General features: G+C 39.5%; 1 protein-coding gene across 5 annotated transcripts in view; it reads left to right on the top strand.

The window, feature by feature from the left end:
- The window catches only part of PBX1 (PBX homeobox 1), a 294,207-nt gene that overhangs the window by 237,778 nt on the left and 38,678 nt on the right, over window positions 1-17,751 (top strand). For all 5 annotated transcript variants that reach the window (XM_032161116.2, XM_032161117.2, XM_058443228.1 and 2 more), the window contains 3 exons: window positions 4,339-4,529; window positions 12,210-12,345; window positions 16,669-16,828. In XM_032161116.2, coding sequence (XP_032017007.1) covers window positions 4,339-4,529; window positions 12,210-12,345; window positions 16,669-16,828 — 487 coding nt within the window. The remainder of the gene's footprint in view (window positions 1-4,338; window positions 4,530-12,209; window positions 12,346-16,668; window positions 16,829-17,751) is intronic.

Genomic DNA, 17,751 nt, shown 5'->3' with positions numbered 1-17,751 from the left:
AACACTGCGGCTGACATAATGGCACTTGCTTCTCAAGGCAATTTTGAGATTGGGTACCCGGGACAGGTACTGTCATCCTCTCCATTTTGATACAGGTAAGGAAATGGAGATGAAAGAGGTTAAGATGTGGTGGAGTCACACATGTAATGAGGGAGAGAATTTGCCCTAGAATCCAGGATTTGACCCTTACCCCGAGGGCTCTTATTAGAACAATGCCTGACTCCACTTAGTAAGAAGAGAATGTGGATGTCTTTTGACAGTGGGGTAACCAGGTTGTCCTCTCTGTTACTTCCTTGGACTAGATTACTGGCACCTAAGAGAGGGTTGTGATAAAAATATTCTCTTCAGAAACTTCTTGTGGGTACCTACCTATTCTAAATAATCAAGATGTTGGAAATTGGGAACTAAAAAGCTCCATCAGTACAGAAGCAAATTAATGGTCAGTGTAGAAGTTGTACTAGTCATCTGTATTTATTATTTTTAAAAGTACTAAAATATCATCTATTTGTTTATATGGGCATTTTCTAGTTAAGAAGTGAATACTGCTTAATACATTTTGGATGCTTAATAATTTATTAATATTAGTAGTGTTGTTAATTATAGTAAACAGCAGATTGTAGGGAAATTATGCTATTAACCTTCTAGCTAGTGTGTCTGAGAGATATCTCTTCTTCATTTTCCTGTAACAGTTCCTTATGGGGATTTTTTAAAAATAGAAAACCTTGGTCAAGTGAAAATGTCAGTATTTTAGTAGTACCTACGTGAAATTACCAAATTGGTTACTTAATAATTAATTTTGTTGTTTTATTTTTGGCATGGTGATGGCAGATAACTACACAATAATTAGCTATCGTAGCTCACCCTCACCCTTATCCCTCCAAAAACAAAACAAAAAACTACCTGAATCAGCCATTGTTTCACCCTGAGGTTATTAAATAAAGAAGTCTTCTGGAGACTTTTTTTTTTTTTTTTTGAGATGGAGTCTTGCTCTGTTGCCTAGGCTGGAGTGCAGTGGCGCGATCTCAGCTCACTGCAACCTCTGCCTCTGGGGTTCAAGTGATTCTCCTGCCTCAACCACCCAAGCAGCTGGGATTACAGGCATGTGCCACCACGCCTGGCTAATTTTTTGTATTTTTAGTAGAGACAAAGTTTCACCGTGTTAGCCAGGATGGTCTCGATCTCCTGGTGTCGTGATCCGCCTGCCTCAGCCTTCCAAAGTGCTAGGATTACAGTCGTGAGCCACCGCGCCTGGCGCTATAAGATATTTAAGAGCTGGCATATTATAATAGATAAAACCATGATGTCAGAAACCTGAATTTTATTCCAAGCTCTACTTAAAAAAAAAAAAAAAAAAAATCTTGTGGCTTTGTAGGATTCTTCAGCTTTTGTAAATAATGCTGTAGGGGAATTGACAGGACTAAATCTCTAATGTTGAACTGGACTGGGTTAATGCAGTTCATAGCTAAGAGAGCCCTAAGATCCCAGTTACTTTTGTTGATGAGATTGGCAGCCAAATCCAATCTCATCCCTTGGATCTCAATCCAATCCATCTTTTTGAAGGAGTCAAGGAAGAAGATAGGTCTTATAGTTCAGGATGTAAACTTAAACCTTATACAAGACTTTTGAAAGGCTTCCCTTTCAGTGCCTGCTTCCAGAAACAATGTTGCCCCATAACCTGGGAGGTCTGTTAGAAATCCCTCTGCCCTACGGAGGCAGCCTGAGCTCCCAGAAGTAACTATTTTTTTTATGACAGCCTACAGTAGAGTCTCCTCTGTTGAGAAACATTCAGCATGTGAGGGTTTTATTTAATTAACAATTGTAACCCCAAGTATTCACATTACTGTCACATTTTGAGTGCCTGTCCTGTCGGAAGTAGCCCAGCTTCTTCAGGTACAAGGCTTGAGGGAACTGAGGAGGAGGTATGGGTAGCTCCTTCCTTCCCAGGTACTGGAAAAATCTGGATCATTGTGCTCTGTCCATCTAAAATGGACTTGGAACTTTTCTCTGCTCTCTGTTGTGTGTTCCTCAGCAGCTGTTTAGCAGCTGCTTTGCTCCACCTCAGCAGTGGGTGAAATGACTCCACTGTCTGTTTATTGAAGAGCAGAAAGGGCCCCGGGATCCAGTGCCCTGAATAAACATCAGATAATGTGAATATTTTTATTCACCATAATGAAGCACATTATTATTAGCTGAGCACTGTGGCTTCCCAGCTGAGAGCTGGTGCACTTGATAATACTTCCTCACATCCAGCCCCTCCTCTCTTTGAGCCCAGACGAGGTGGGGAGGCTGCAGCCCGGCAGGAGGTTGTTTCTCTAGAAAGGTGGCTAGGATGCTTGCTGTGTGCCTAGCCCTCCACTCTCCATCCTGTGGTCTCCAAATTTCAGCTAACTTGCTGCCAGCTTTTATTTCCTCCTCTTGGTTGTACAGTTCCAGGTGCTGGGGTTGGCTAGGAAATGAGCTTACTATATAGATCTCGTGTTTATTTAGCACTTTTCCATGGAGAGTGGAGAGTAACATGCTATAAGGACCTGATCTTCTATGGATTTGTCTCCTGTATAGGCCCACGGAGTATAAAGGAGGTATTTATTACCACCTTTACTTTTACCAAGAGGGAAATTGAACTCTGGAGAAGTTTACCCAGTTATCGATATATCCAAATATGCAGATTTCTAAGTTATCTATACTTTGAAGAGATAATTGTGACATGTACTTGTAGGGCCAGGCACACATATAGTAACTCATTTAATCCTTACTATACCTTATGAGGTGGGTATTGTCATCTCGGTTTCACAAATTAGAAAAACAAGGCACAGATACGTTAAGTAAGTTTGAAGATGCCACAGCCAAGTGAGTCCCAGAGGCAGGAGCTGAACCCAGGCTGTGCTCTCACTCAGCCTCTCTGCTGTGTTCATGTGAGGGATTTGCTCAGTCTGCAGGTCATAGCACAAGAGCATGGGTGCCGTTAGCCTTGCTGAAGGGTCAGGAATGACTAAAGCCACTTTTGGGTAAATTAAATGAGGCACTGAGTAGTGAAAGGATGTGCCCAAATATTCATGGAGGCGGGGTCAAAAACCCAGGCCTCTCATTCACCAGTGCAGACACAGCCCAGTGGATGCACCTGCTTATGTACCTCTGGCCATCCAACCTCAAAGGATTTCTTAGATAAATAATCAGTAAATGTGTACTATTGTTATTGTTACTGCGTTATCAACACATATGACAACAGCAATGCAGTGTTTTCAATAACGAGCGTGTTTCTGCTGCTAATAAGTTGGAGCAATTGAGTCTTTAGTTCTTTAACTCTCACAGCATCATCTTGCCTTTTTTTGTTGTGAATCTAATACAGTTTTACAGTATTGCTTTGAGTGAATCTGTGAATAGATGTTTTGTTGAATGCTCAGCTAAGGAAACCAGATTATGGATGCTAAGTCATAGTAACTAAAAGAGAGGGCAGGAGTTTTCAGCGGAGTAAGTTCAGACTCTAGGAAAGGACAGAGGCCCTGGCCTAAAATAGGAAGGGCTCAGGCCTTACCTCTGCTTCTTCATGTTTGCTGTGTGCCTGTGGAAATGTCCCTTCAGCTCTCTGGGCCACAGTTTTTCTTCCTGTTAAATAAGGAGGTGGGGAAATATGATTTTCAACTCCACCTCCAGAGCTGATGATATGCTAGTTTATAACCTGAGAATTTTCATTTCTGCAGGGATAGTTCCTGAATCCTCTCGATCATGTTTCGATGCTGTTTCTATAAGACCCCTGGGGACAGATTCCCTTTGTGTTATAGACATAGTGGATCTTCAGAAGGCCAGAACAGGAGAGGAAGTTCTTATAATAAAACTTGAAACAGAAATAGGTGGATGAGAAATCTCCCAGAAGAGTTATCAAAGCTTTTAATTCCATGATTCCATTTAAACTCTTTTGGCTATTTATGCATTCTAAAATTGAGTATTTGGAAGCACTCCTATATCAGAAATAATGAACAAGGCAGAAAGCACAAGATACATTTGACCCCAAACTCTCTTTGGCTGTTAACTTTGGGACAAAGGGTTGTGGAGTGTGTTTTATACTAGAAGTTATATTCTTACATTTTACTGTGGTAAAATCATGGAAAAAAAAAGATTAAGATAAAATGATTAAGACACTTTTTTCCTCTTAAAAAAAAATTCAACATTATCGCTAAAACTTAGAGCCACAGGGGCTGAAAGGGACGTCTACCACAAACTATCCTAGTTTTCTTTATTTGCACAAGTCTCTAGAAAAGCCCACGTGGCCTTATGTCATCGACGTGATGCGTGTTGAGGCTTGGACCCTCAGTGACTGTGTTGATTGTCCTGCCATTCCAGGCCTGCAACGAGTTCACCACCCACGTGATGAATCTCCTGCGAGAGCAAAGCCGGACCAGGCCCATCTCCCCAAAGGAGATTGAGCGGATGGTCAGCATCATACACCGCAAGTTCAGCTCCATCCAGATGCAGCTCAAGCAGAGCACGTGCGAGGCCGTGATGATCCTGCGTTCCCGATTTCTGGACGCGCGGTGAGTCTCCCAAAGGGCTGTCCTGCCCTCTCTGGGAGTCCCTGATCTGGGGCTGGCTGGAGTCCACAGCTGGCGCCCCCTACAGGCTCTAGTTTCACCCCATCAACGCTAAACCAAGTGATACCCTGAGGATGGTTCTGCGAGACTAGATAGGCCATTGGTTTCACATAGTACCAGGAAAATACACGGTTGGAGGGGATAATCTTTATCACTACTGTTATGCACTCTGGGTAGCAGCAAGGAGGACTTAGGTACAGTGAGATTTTTTTCTTTTCATAGCACTAGGTACCTGTCTTACAGTTGCGTCTTATAACTATGGGCCTGTGGCTGTCTTACTAGCATTCTATGATGACAGGCTCTCTTCAATAAAGTTTATTCCATCTGCTTGGAAATTGGGATCTTTTCCACACTGTAGATGGACAGAGGGTGCACTCAATTCAACAAATATTCCTAAGTAAATTTCTGTCTCTGGGCTAATTTTAGTAGTGCAGAGATGAATAAGATGAGGCACTTTGGACATAGAGGGACAAGGAGGTGGTCTAACATGGGCCAACTTGGTTTGATGGTTTCCATCTGGCATTGCTGCTCATGTCCTTACTTGTGAGTTCAGAGCATTCAGTTGAAGAAATCATGGATAGAAAGGACTTTTAAAAGAAGACAAGAATTGAGAACACAGAACAAGTGGTCATCTCTTGTTTCGCCTACTCTCTAGACCGGTAGATTTATGTGAATCCCTTTGATTCCTTTTGCTTCTGTTATCCAGCCTGTAAGATAGTAATAGTCGTATCTTTCATCTACTCTAGAAGAAAATTTTGGTAATTCATCTAGCAAATACATTTTGATTATGGGTATGCTTTGTGATCTAGAGTTTGTCTTAAATTCATCATCTGTGAATTCAGATACCATTCATGTTTAAATTCTTGATAATAATCCCAATCTGTTATTTTTATCATTAGAACATGAGCTATGTCAGGGTCAGTGTACCATTTCACAATCTATAATTTTGCCTCTTTTCAATCAGATAAAACGATTTATTACTCCTCTTGAATTTTTTCACCCCTGAGATCATGTTTTATTCAGCTCTCCTACCTACATTTTTCTCTGTGTTCACAATTATGGTCTTTACAGTCCTCGGACCTCTTTAAAACACCCTGGCATCTTTTCCTCACTCCCTTTTAGTCAATGTGTTTTGGACTGAATGGAATATAACATGAGAATGCCGGCTAGCAAAATGTAACTCTGGTCCAGTAGAATTCCATAGAATAAGTGAAGAGAAAGTAAAAACGAAGGTAGTTTTCCCCAGCTGGGTATAATAATGGAGTGGAAATAGGCAAAATCACCCTAAAACAGGATCCTCTGTCCCTCTCCCTCACCCGTGGCCTGCTGTCTGCCTGGCTTCTTTAATGCAGCCCGTTCTGCATAATGCAAAGTGCAAGTGACTGGTGGCCTCTGTTTGGGTCCTTCCTCTGTGCCACTGCCACCCTGCATGTATTGCTTACATCTCCATGGTAACTCCCCTAGTTAAAATGCTGGAGTTAGTATTTATGTTGGCAGATATTGAAAAAAAAAAAAAAAAAAGAACAATTGGCTCCAGACTGGCTTCTTTCTTTTCAAGAAAGTAAGCAGAGAAAAGGGAGGAGCAGAATTATTGTCTCATTGGATATCTTCTCTCAGTAATTCCACTGTGCCCAGTTGAAGGTCAGACTCTAACAGACACAAAGCTAGGAGAGTTTTGTACACAAGTTTCTTTCACTTCCACCAGCCTTTGCCTAGAGTGTTCCAGTTGGCACCAGACGGACAATCACTTTAAGATAGGGTCTTTTTCTTCCTTTGGTTACAACCTTTGAATCGTTGCTTCTGAGCCAAGATTTAAAATGAAAACAACTAACCTATTGTCATCATTACTGTCATTTCGTTTTGGGGGTATATTTATTACCAGTGAAAGAACATGACCCCAGATTCCAGCCTAAGGCTGAGCAAATCGCCTTCTCAGTTCAAAAACAAATGTCTGCCAGACATCCTGATTGGGGAATTCACATCAATGCCTCCAGCGTCACTAACTATAATTGGGAGAGATAGCTAAGCAAACTTAGTAAGAAAGATACACTCACTGCAGATATTCACATGCTCCTCTAAACCATGCATCTGATGGGCAGGGCCTCACCAAAAAAGATTTCATGGAAGACAAATAAAATACAAAGAGGACTTGATTTAGTAATAGGATTAGTCTTTGTAATCTAATAGGTGTGTAGAATTGAGTGTTACTACTTTGTTGTGGAACACTCATTGTATTAGCTTTCTATTGCTGCGTAGCAGATTACCACAAATTAAGCAGCTTAAAACAACACAAGTTTATTATCGCACAGTTTCTGTTGGTCAGGGGCCTGGGCATGGCTTAGCTGGATCTTCTGCACTAGTCACAGCGAATCTGTAATCAAGCTTATAAGCTGAGGCTGTGATCTCGTCTGAGGCTCAGGGTCTCCTTCCAAGCTCGTTCTGGTTGTTGGCAGAATTCATTTCCTTCTAATTGTAGGACTGAGGGCCTCAGTTCCTAGAGGCTCCCTTTCTCAATAGGCAGTTCACAGTTTGGCTGCCTGCTTTCTTCCTGAGGGCCAGCAGGAGAAACTTTCCATTTTAAGGCTTTAATCGAATCTTCCCTTTCATTTACTCAAAGTCAGCTGATAAGGAACCTAATCGTATTTACTATGCCATCCACTCACAGGGAAGGTGTGTACACCAGGGTCTAGAGTTTTGGAATTCCGTCCACCACACCCCTCAACTAACCTCTCAGCCCAGGTTTATGCCACTCAGGTCATTTCTTGTCTCTCTTTCTTAGATTGACTTAACTGTACCACGGAAGTTTAACTTAAAAATTCCATGCATTCATTCATTCATTCATTCATTCATTCAACATTTATCATATCATGCTATATACCAAGCATTGTGCCATACAACTTGGTAAGTTTATTATCAGGACTATAAATAACATTTTTTTTTTTTTTAGTTAAAAGAGGGAGAGAACTTATAAGCTCTCTAAATGATTTTCAAGCATTAATCTTAACTGTTTTTCTATAACATTTTACTGGAAATAACAGTAACATAAACAGATAATTAAAAGTATGTCTGTATACTTCACTGCAATAGAGGGGATTACATAAAGTATATTGCCAAAGAGAGGATGACAAGAAAGAGGAAAGGACATCCAAGAAGGGCTAGTCTGGTCACACTGGCACTCTACTTAGATTTACTGGTTTATCTAACTGAGCTCTTACTATCTGCCCGATGTTATGGTAGCCACTGGAACATCAAAGATGAAAAAAGTGCATATAAACGTGGGTCCTACCTTCAAAGAGCTCATAATCTCATAGGACAAATACTGCTGCAACTACGCATAACACCACATGTTACACATTCAGTTCATTCATCTACCTACTCCACCTGAAGGAAAGGATCCAGAGAGAGGGCGGAAAATACTGAGTTTCAGAGGAGCAGGGTGTTTGCCAGATAGAAGGAATAATAGCAAAATAAAACAACATAATTCTACTTCAGCAAGCATTCCTTGAGTGCTTACTATGTGTGAGACACAAGGGTTTCAAATATGAGTGAGATCTGTCCTCTGCCTTTGAGGAATTTGCTGTTTAGTTGGGGAGACGTATGTAAATCTGTGGTGGATGTTGTGGGAGAGAAATATGCAGGGTGGTGTGAAGAGCCACAGGAGCATGAAAGCCATGAGTCTTTGGGGAACGCAGAGGCATATGATGTGGCTAGATGAAATTGTTCAGAGCATGTGTAGGATTGAGGGGAAATGAGGCACTAGGGATAGGAAAGATCCACTGAAAACCCTTAACTGTACCAGTGAAGATTTTAAATGTATCCTATTAAACAGCAGAAACCCTCAGAGCTGTTTAAGGAAGAAGTATGGGAAGTTGTCACATAAAATTGCACTGGATTCAAATTCTGGTTACAACCCTGATGACCTATATGAGCCTGGATAGGTGGCTTATTTTCCCAAGACTCAGTTTTCTTACCTGTAAAACAGGGATAATCCTGTAAATAGGAATAAATATTAGTATAGTATATGGCACATAATATTCACATCATAATTCAGCTATCATAATGATTACTGTGTTATATATTATTACTGTTATATGATATGTTATCGTACATTGTTATTTATATATACACATTATTGTTAAATTTTATAATGATTAGTGACATGATCATATCTGTGGTTTAGAAAGATTACTCTAGTGATTCTCTTGAAGATGAGCTGGATTGGAGAAAAGACAATGTAAAGAACAATTGTTGAAGCCTGTGCTCCTCAAACTGGCACTGCACGGAATAAATTGAAATACTTTTCACATTTTGTATAAATATTTCAAAGAAAATATTTTTATTTTAAGATAAACATTGATATATTATAAAGTGGACTAAAACAAGAGGTTCCAAAGATATTTTATGTTTTTGATGGTGTCCCCAGAGCTACAATCTTTTTCCAGGAGGGCTTCTTAGGAAAGCATTGATCTAGTGTTGCTCTGGTATACAGCTATTTAATTTTAAATTTAAGTTAACTAAATACTAAGTTAAAATAAATAAACATTTAAAAATTAACTCTCTAGTTACACTAGCCACATTGCAGCTGCTCAGTAGCCACACATAGCCAATGACTACTGTATTGGACAGCAGAGATATAGAACATTTCACTCATTGTAGAAAGTACTCTTGGACAGCACTAGTCATACAGTCATACAATAGGCAGTGGCTCCTCTTCACTCACTTCACAAATAGCAGCACAATTAGAATGAAACAGAAGAGGTAGATTTGAAAGTGTAGAACTGGCAGGACGTGCTTTGGGGGCAATCATTTGATAAAGGTAAGAAAGCAGGAAGAGTTGAGAAACTCCTAGTTTCTAGCACATGCTAGGTACTCAAATCTTTGAATGAATGAATGAATGAACAAATTAGCAAATATAATGAACCATATCTATAGTAATGTCACTAAATAATAAGGCTAACAAGGAAAATGGAGCTGATTTGGGTAAAAGGTGATCTTAGTTTTGGAAACAGTTTGTTTGAAGATGCTTGGAGTCTGCAGTCATAAATGGGCCAATAGCTCTTAGCAGAGGTATTAGGGCAGGAGGTAACAAATTTGGTAGTTAGCAGTGTATGTCTGTGATGTCTACACATCTCACTACCATGAGTCTTTTATAAAAAACTTCCCCCATGGACCCTGTGATACAAAAATTTTCTGTCCCTAAAACACCATATTTATCCAGTAATATTTAATCAACTTCCAAATTTCTTAAATTCATAACCTGTAGGCCCAACTCACAAAACTACTGATTGGTTTGAAATCACAAATGTTAACTCAGCAAGGTGATAACACTTCAGGTGAAAACAAAGAAACCAGGCGTCTCAGTTAGCTCAACCTTATTGTAGAAAGGTGTTATTTTTACTAGGTTTCTTGAAATTCTGAAAAATCCTGATCCTAGGATTTCAAAGGCCCTAGATTAAGATAGCTACTTAAAGAGGTGATAAGCGAGTCCATCAGAGTAGATGAGACCACCTAGGGAAGATTGCACATCACAAGGAGAGAAGAGCTGGGAACAGCTGTCTGCACCATCCGCATACCACCAGCTCATTCCAGAGAGGTTTCCTTTGAGCTCAATTGGAAGAGTCCCAAAAAATACACGGTAATGCTAATGCAAACAACTGAATGAAGGAACGGAGGCTCTCCCAATTAGGGAGACTTCAGGGTCCAGTTCCCCAGGCCTAAAACAACAGTCTTCTTTAGGTGAAGAGGAAAGAGAAGCCAAAGGTTATCTAAAGCCTGGCCTGCAGCCCCTGTTAGTCACTTGGCTATCTTCCTCAAATTCCCATCATGCAAGAGCTTTTAACACATGCCCACTTTGCAGTTGGGCTTTTAAATCCAATCTGTACAATTTCTGATGCTGAGTGACCCAGAAACTCAGCATGATTTAGGAGAGTGACTTGGGCTTGGCATAATCTGGACAGATGTGGTTAATACCTGTGGACAGATGGTGTTCATCCGGTAAAATCAGGCACTTTATTGTGTTAATTAATCCAAGTGGGACCCTGAAAATACAATATTAGCTGAATTTCCTGTCTAGCAAGGCCATCAGTGCTTTCTGTTGGCTAAATTGGGAAATCCTATATCCCGGCATAATCAGGGATGTTCTGGAAATCTTTTCCATAAGGAAAAGCTTTTAATAAAAGCAAGAAAGGCAAAAGTGCTAAGTGAGCTAATTTAAAGATGAAGGCCCCACAACTTCAGGGAGGGCCAACCAGCCCCTGCATGGAGCCTGCAACTCCCTCAACTATCCACAGGCCATCATTGTCAGGAAGCAATAAAGTGATTCTCACTTTAAATTAGTTCAATTAGCATCTTTTTTTTTTTTTTTTTTAAGGCGGAAAATACTTTTATTCAAAAAAAGTGATTTTCTCCTTTTTGGCAACTTGTATATGAAAAAGAATTCTGTGGGCTTTTGTTTTACCATTTAGCAGCTGTTCTTGCTTAAGAAGTGCCACTTTTCTCCTTTTGAGAGAGGTCAAGCTGTTGGGGGTTAATTTCAGTCAGTTCTGTGCCCTCTTCCCCAGATGCCTTTTAAAAATGTTACATGCATTTACATGGGGATAGAATGGAAAGAACATGATAACTTATTTTTAACTTATGGCTGCAGTAGCTCTGCGTAATTGTGAGGAGCCAATTTGTATAGAAGAGAGAGATTGGGTTTTGTAGTAGTCAGACCTGAATTAATACCTTGGCTCTGTTACATACCAGCTGAGTGACCTTTGAGCTCAGTTCTTCATCGGTAAATACAAATAATCATATCTACCTCAGTAGTTGTGAAAAATGAATAACTTGAATTGATTGCCAAGAGGGAGGGGTTAGGCCCAGTGCCTGGAACCTGGTAGGAAGAAAGACCAAGTTGTAGCACCTGCCACGTGTTGGGTGCTGTGCTGAGTGCTGTCTTTGTGTGGTCTCATCTCTTCCCTACTCTCACCCTGTGAAGTCAGTATGACCCTCTTTCACTGAAGACGCTGATTAAAATCACCCAGCTGATATTCAATTGACCCAGGATTCAAAACCAAGATGGGGCTGGGCGCGGTGGCTCATGCCTGTAATCCCGGCACTTTGGGAGGCTGAGGCAGGCAGATCATGAGGTCGGGAGTTAGAGACCAGCCTGGCCAATATGATGAACCCCATCTCTACTAAAAATACAAAAATTAGTTGCGTGTGGTGGTGCGTGCCTGTAATCCCAGCTACTCAAGAGGCTCAGGCAGGAGAATCGCTTGAACCCAGGAGGTGGAGGTTCCTGTGAGCCAAGATCACACCACTGCACTCCAGCCTGGGCGACAGAGTGAAACTCCATCTCAAAAAAACAAACCAAGATGGCCCGAATTTTGAAACTTTATGCTCCTCACTACTCTGCAAAAATATCTGTGACCACTCTTCTGTTCAATGCCCAGATGGTACACAATGAAGTGTTGAGCAAATGGTTTTAGTGTTGGTTTTGGCATCCAGCCCCTTTTGGTAAATCTGCTCCAATTCACCTTTTGCTCAAAAATTTGTCTTCTCCCAGAAGTAGATTTATTCTCTCCCATTTTATATTTATTTGGTGTGAGCCTTTTTGTTATTATTTCCTTTCTCTTTACAAAGGCGGAAGAGACGGAATTTCAACAAGCAAGCGACAGAAATCCTGAATGAATATTTCTATTCCCATCTCAGCAACCCTTACCCCAGTGAGGAAGCCAAAGAGGAGTTAGCCAAGAAGTGTGGCATCACAGTCTCCCAGGTAAGCAGCCCCTCAAAAGCCTCAGCCTGTAGCCTGGTCATGGTGGGGCCTCCAGGGCAGGCTCTTAGAAGTCTTGCTTTACTGGACATTCATGCCTTGCAAGTTCCATCAGCTATAGCCTTAAAATATCAAGGTAAGCACTTGATGTGTATGTGTATAAATGAGTTTCTAGGTAAGTACTTGGCAAGACTTGAGAAGAAACTGCAGAAGGAAGAGAAGAATAAGTAGGGTACAGTGTAAAAACAGGGTTAGGGTTCTTCCCATCAAGCACTCCTTTGCTTCAAATGGGTGAAGTGTCTAAAGTGTACTAGGAAAGCTATCTGCATTCCTCATGCTGTTTTTTCAAACTCAGTCAATTCCTTAGCCATTTTTTGCCCAACCCAGGAACTTTTAGAGTCAGTGAATGGAACTAGTTGTTATATAGCCTTTTAAATGAAGGAACTTAAATGTCTCCTCTTGGTGTGCTGACTCTATAACTGATGGAGTGTAGGAATTTTAACATGTCACTGCGATTACATTGGAATGGTTGAACAAAATGTCACTGAATGCCCCCTTCCCCCAAAGAGCAATAACCATAACAGGTGGTGTCTGTTGACTTGGAAAGATACATGATACAAAATTTTTATAGGCCTAGAGTTTTCAACACGAATGTGAAGCAGAAAAGTAGGCAATATTTATATGTGCGTGTATTTTGTCCACTCAAAAGATCCACCCAAACTTCTTATTCAGTCTGAACCTCAAATACCACCACTGGTTTACTAATTGAGAACCATAGTGATAATTCTGAAATCTGTCGGAGAAAGTTTTTCTTAGAATTTTGTCCCATGCAGGAGAATTAAATGTACTGATATTTCCACTAAAACTGGGGAGGGGAGGGAGTAGCGAAGGCTACTGCAGCGAGAAATTTCACTTACCATTTTTCAAATGAAGTAGATGCTCTTTTATATAAACTAAGCATCTGTACCTCCTTGAATTGAATCCTGACTTCTGTTAATCCCTGCAGGGTGCTGATCCCATCAACCTGTGTTTAGCTCTACAGAATTAGGTCCAGTCAGAATATAGAGCTCCACAAAAGTATTGACAATGAAGGGATTGCCCGAGCCTCCCCAACAAACTAAGATGATTTTACAGCAGAAAATATCCTTGAAAACATTCTTTCAGATAAAGCAGAAGGAATTGACTCCTTTTTAACCTGGGCCTTCCTTAGGTGCTTTGACCCAGCTGAAGGTCATTTTTAGTCTTGACAATTCTGGGAAATGGGAACGTCAGCGGTCAAACTCAAGTAGCCTAGTTTTTTTCTAGAGCTATCACCATTCTTATCCAAATCTAAACCCCTTTTCCACAAAAAAGGGAATTAATGCTTTTTGATACTTGCCACATGTTTGAGGAATGCTTCTAGGTATGGACCACAAACATGCAGCAAATATCAAATCACTGAATTTTATCATGGAAACTTCTGCTTTTAAAATATAATTAAATTACTACTGTCTGAATTCCAAGCGTGGAATTCAGAATTTCACCTCCCTGTTGAAGGTAGAAGGAATTCTCCTGGAGGTAATTTGTAGTATAGCTGGATACAAGTTAAAATCCTGATCTGTTCCCGCAACCTTCACTTCCTTCATTATGGAAACTCAAGGTACAAATAGTGTGTCCATTAAAATGCTTATTTACATATTGTGTCACCTTTCCCTTTCCTCTGCCCATGCCAAAGTCATGCCATTCTTTCTTCCCCATCACATCTGTCTCTCCCCAAAGCAACTAAGCTACCATTGCTAAACAAGTCCAATGGGAGACAATATAATATGATATCATAGAAGGAGCATTAAGCAAGGAGCATATTTTTTGACAAGAGTCAACTGTGGGATCCTAGGGAACTCACTCTTTCTTTTTGGATCTTAGTTGCCCCATTTACCAATCATGGTTTGTTGGATCACATGATTTAGTAAATCTTTCTCCTAGTTCCCAAAGCCAGGGAATACCTCTTGGGCTATATCATTATTGTCTTTTTTTGAAGTCACAAATTCTTTTGAAATCTACTAAAAGCTACTGATTTCCCCCATGACCCAAAACAAAGATACGTTGCCCATACACCCAAATCCATCTGAAGTCTGCCTATTGACTATATCTCCCCAGATCCCTAAAGAGCCCTTTTTCTATACCAGAGCTACTCTAAGTGTGATCCACAGAAGGCAGCATCAGCAGCCCCTGGGAGCCTGTTAGAAAGGTAAATTCTTGAGTGTCACCCTAATTCTGAATCAGAAACTTTGAGGGTGAAATCTATAACAGAAATTTGTTTTAACAACTTCCCCATGAACACTTAACTTTGAAAAGCAATGCTCTATATGCTTTATCTGAGTGATCTTTTCCATGCTCACTGCTACAAATAATACCTCCATTTGAATACCTAATGGAACTTCTCTCCTGCAGCACCAAACTCATAAATTTTACTTCCTAATGGACTTCATCATGGCTCTGCCCAGAGGTTCTTCAAAATTAACTTGTTCAAAATGTGAATCAGACTCTTCCTATAAAACCTACTATTCTTTCTGTATTTCATGTCTCATTCTGTGTCTGTTATCTATACATCCCTAGTGCCTAATGCCTATTAGGCCCTTAGTCCATGACTGTTGAGTAATTAGTTCATTCCTGATAACACTCATTGTATATATTGTCCAGATCATTGTCTGTTGGACAATGCAGGAAGTCCCTGAACTGACCTAGCACCTTCCTACCAGTTCCATTCTTGTCATTTAGAAGGGAATCATTCCCACAACATGTCCCCTCTTTACCCCCTTCAGCTCATATTTTTTTCACATATAATTGGACCTCAGGTATTTCTTCTTCAAAAGTCCTCCCAAATTACCTTCATCTTTTTCCCTTTTCTTTCAGCTTGTGCAGTTATCTGAGAAAAAAATCTCCTTACCTTTTTTCTTCTTTTCCTATCCCATAAATCAAAAAGCAACCATAAGTATGACTGATTCCTATGAACAGCGAAAGTTATATCAAGAAAAACATAAATTTCAAAGTGAAACTAGATATGCAGTGATCCTGAAATACACCCAAAAGTGTCCTTCCTCCTCCAGTTTACCTCTTTTTCTGTAGACATCAGCATTTACAATAAATAAAGCATTTTCTTATTGAATTTTTTTCTCTTTTGTTTACTAATATTGTGGTGGTACAGACTGATTTTTTTTAAAAAAAGAAAGGCTTGGCATTTCTGCTATAGTATAAACTGTATAAGCCTTTCAGTGCTATCCTTATAAGATGTTTTAAGTTTGTTAATGCATTTAAAAAATTAAGTATAGTTTTGCAACAGTTTTCTTTATCTGCCGTCGTTGGGAGTTAAATATAAATGATATGTAAGCTGTGGTACATGTGGGATCAACTCCCCCTTCCCTCACCAGATTCATAGTTTGTTTTGTAATTATATAAAAACCTCAACATTTTAGTTCAAAATCATATCTGGAATGTGGGATATAAAACTTTACTTCACAGGGCAGGAATTATGGGGGTAAAACTTGAATTTAACTGTGTCTCCACTTATGTCTGGCAGAGGTCTTGGTATGAAGGGAGCAGAGGCACCAAATCAAGCCAAGACACCTGCTGTGAACCACATGAAGGAAATAAATTAACAAATGAACGTAAATTAGGTTTATTTTGGCTGCTGGCTATAACATTTAAACCCTAGAATTCAAGGGGATAATCATTTGTGTGCTACAGTTTTTCCTTATGTAGATAATACTAAGCTTTACACAAAATAGTCAGTGAAATCTGGTAGATTGAATTATATTGATCCTAAGGTCTATAGTGAAATACAGCTAAGAATCTCAATCCACATTAAAGTTATGTAACTTCTAAAAATTTGCAATTAATCTATCACACGAAAGCACCTATATGGACATTTAAAGGTCTGTGTATCTTGATGGCATAAAGCCAGCTTTCACATTGATAAACACTAGGGCATTTCTCCTGAAATGTTAGGTATATTTTAGTGTCATAACTGAAGATGTAAGCAAATTTAAAATGCTTGCTCTAAATTAAAAGGGTTCTAGCTTAAATGAGCAGCTCCTTTATAGGAAGATTTTTGTCACAGTGGTTTTGCTAAATTTTAGTTATATTAAACAAGAGAATCGCATTTTATGTAGTTGTCCTTTTGAAGCTCTTACTTCAGATCTTTTTACTGATGTTGCCAAATTATTAATATAAGTAGGATAAGACCAATTAGCTTACCTCTTCACCTCTCCCATAAAGCCTTTTTTTCCTTCTTCAATGTTTCTGAAGGATGAAATGTGAACTTTCTCATCTTCTCTTAAACTACTCTAGGTATCAAACTGGTTTGGAAATAAGCGAATCCGGTACAAGAAGAACATAGGTAAATTTCAAGAGGAAGCCAATATTTATGCTGCCAAAACAGCTGTCACTGCTACCAATGTGTCAGCCCATGGAAGCCAAGCTAACTCGCCCTCAACTCCCAACTCAGCTGGTTAGTTTTTTCTTTGATTGGGGGTGGGGGAAGGAATTGGTCTCCATTTTTATACTTGCTTTTCCTACACTGGGATTTCCTTTTAATTTGTTAGGCTTTTGATTGGTTAATTTCTGTATTTGATTGTATTTTTGGATGTTAATGTTACTTTGGGCTCTTCCTTTAATTTCCAAAGAACAATCTGTTAGACTGTTTACAAGGTGGGTTGTCTGGAGGTTTGCATTAATTCGTCTATTAAGTTAAGACCAAAGTAAATTGGTTGGCTTGATGAGACCTCTAAATTCTCCTCTCAGGGATATCAATAAATAAGTTAGACATAGTGCTTAGAGATAGTCTATTGGGATTCTGTCATTTGGCCTGTTTTCATGTAAAGCTTTTATCCTTGTCAGTTTTGCTGTTCCAACAACATAATGTCTGGGTCACCTATTAACATGCATTCTATGCAGAAATATTTACTTTTCTAGCAAGTATCTTATTAGAATGTTTTGGTATGCAAAACCAGGCTATGAATATTTCTATATATTGTTTATAGTTGTTGTTCTTTATTGTTTTTTGTTGGTCTTCTTTATAATTATCGGTTGTGTGCTATGTAATAGGTTTTATTTCAGGAAATATGCATTATATCACTAATTTAAGAGTTTAGGTCAAAATACTATATTTTGGGGTGTGCCTTGTGTCATCAGTTCAGAATTTCTACATGTGAAAAAATGTAGCTAATAATGCAAAAAATATAACCTTTGTGTTTGTATGCTATGGAAGGCATGTGGTAATTTTTTTTTTCCCTTTGGTAAAGGAAAAACAAGTATTTTCTCATTAAATAAGTTTGATTTGACTTTGATTAGGGTGCACAGCTAAGAAAATTGATGATTCTAACTTAAAAGGTTACCAATTTAAATATGTTTGATCATAATATGATTACAAAC

This window comes from Hylobates moloch, unplaced genomic scaffold (assembly GCF_009828535.3).
Source record: "Hylobates moloch isolate HMO894 unplaced genomic scaffold, HMol_V3 SCAFFOLD_8, whole genome shotgun sequence".
Lineage (NCBI taxonomy): Eukaryota > Metazoa > Chordata > Mammalia > Primates > Hylobatidae > Hylobates > Hylobates moloch.
The sequence above is the reverse complement of the archived record's forward strand: the minus strand, read 5'-3'. Positions and strand labels throughout refer to the sequence as shown.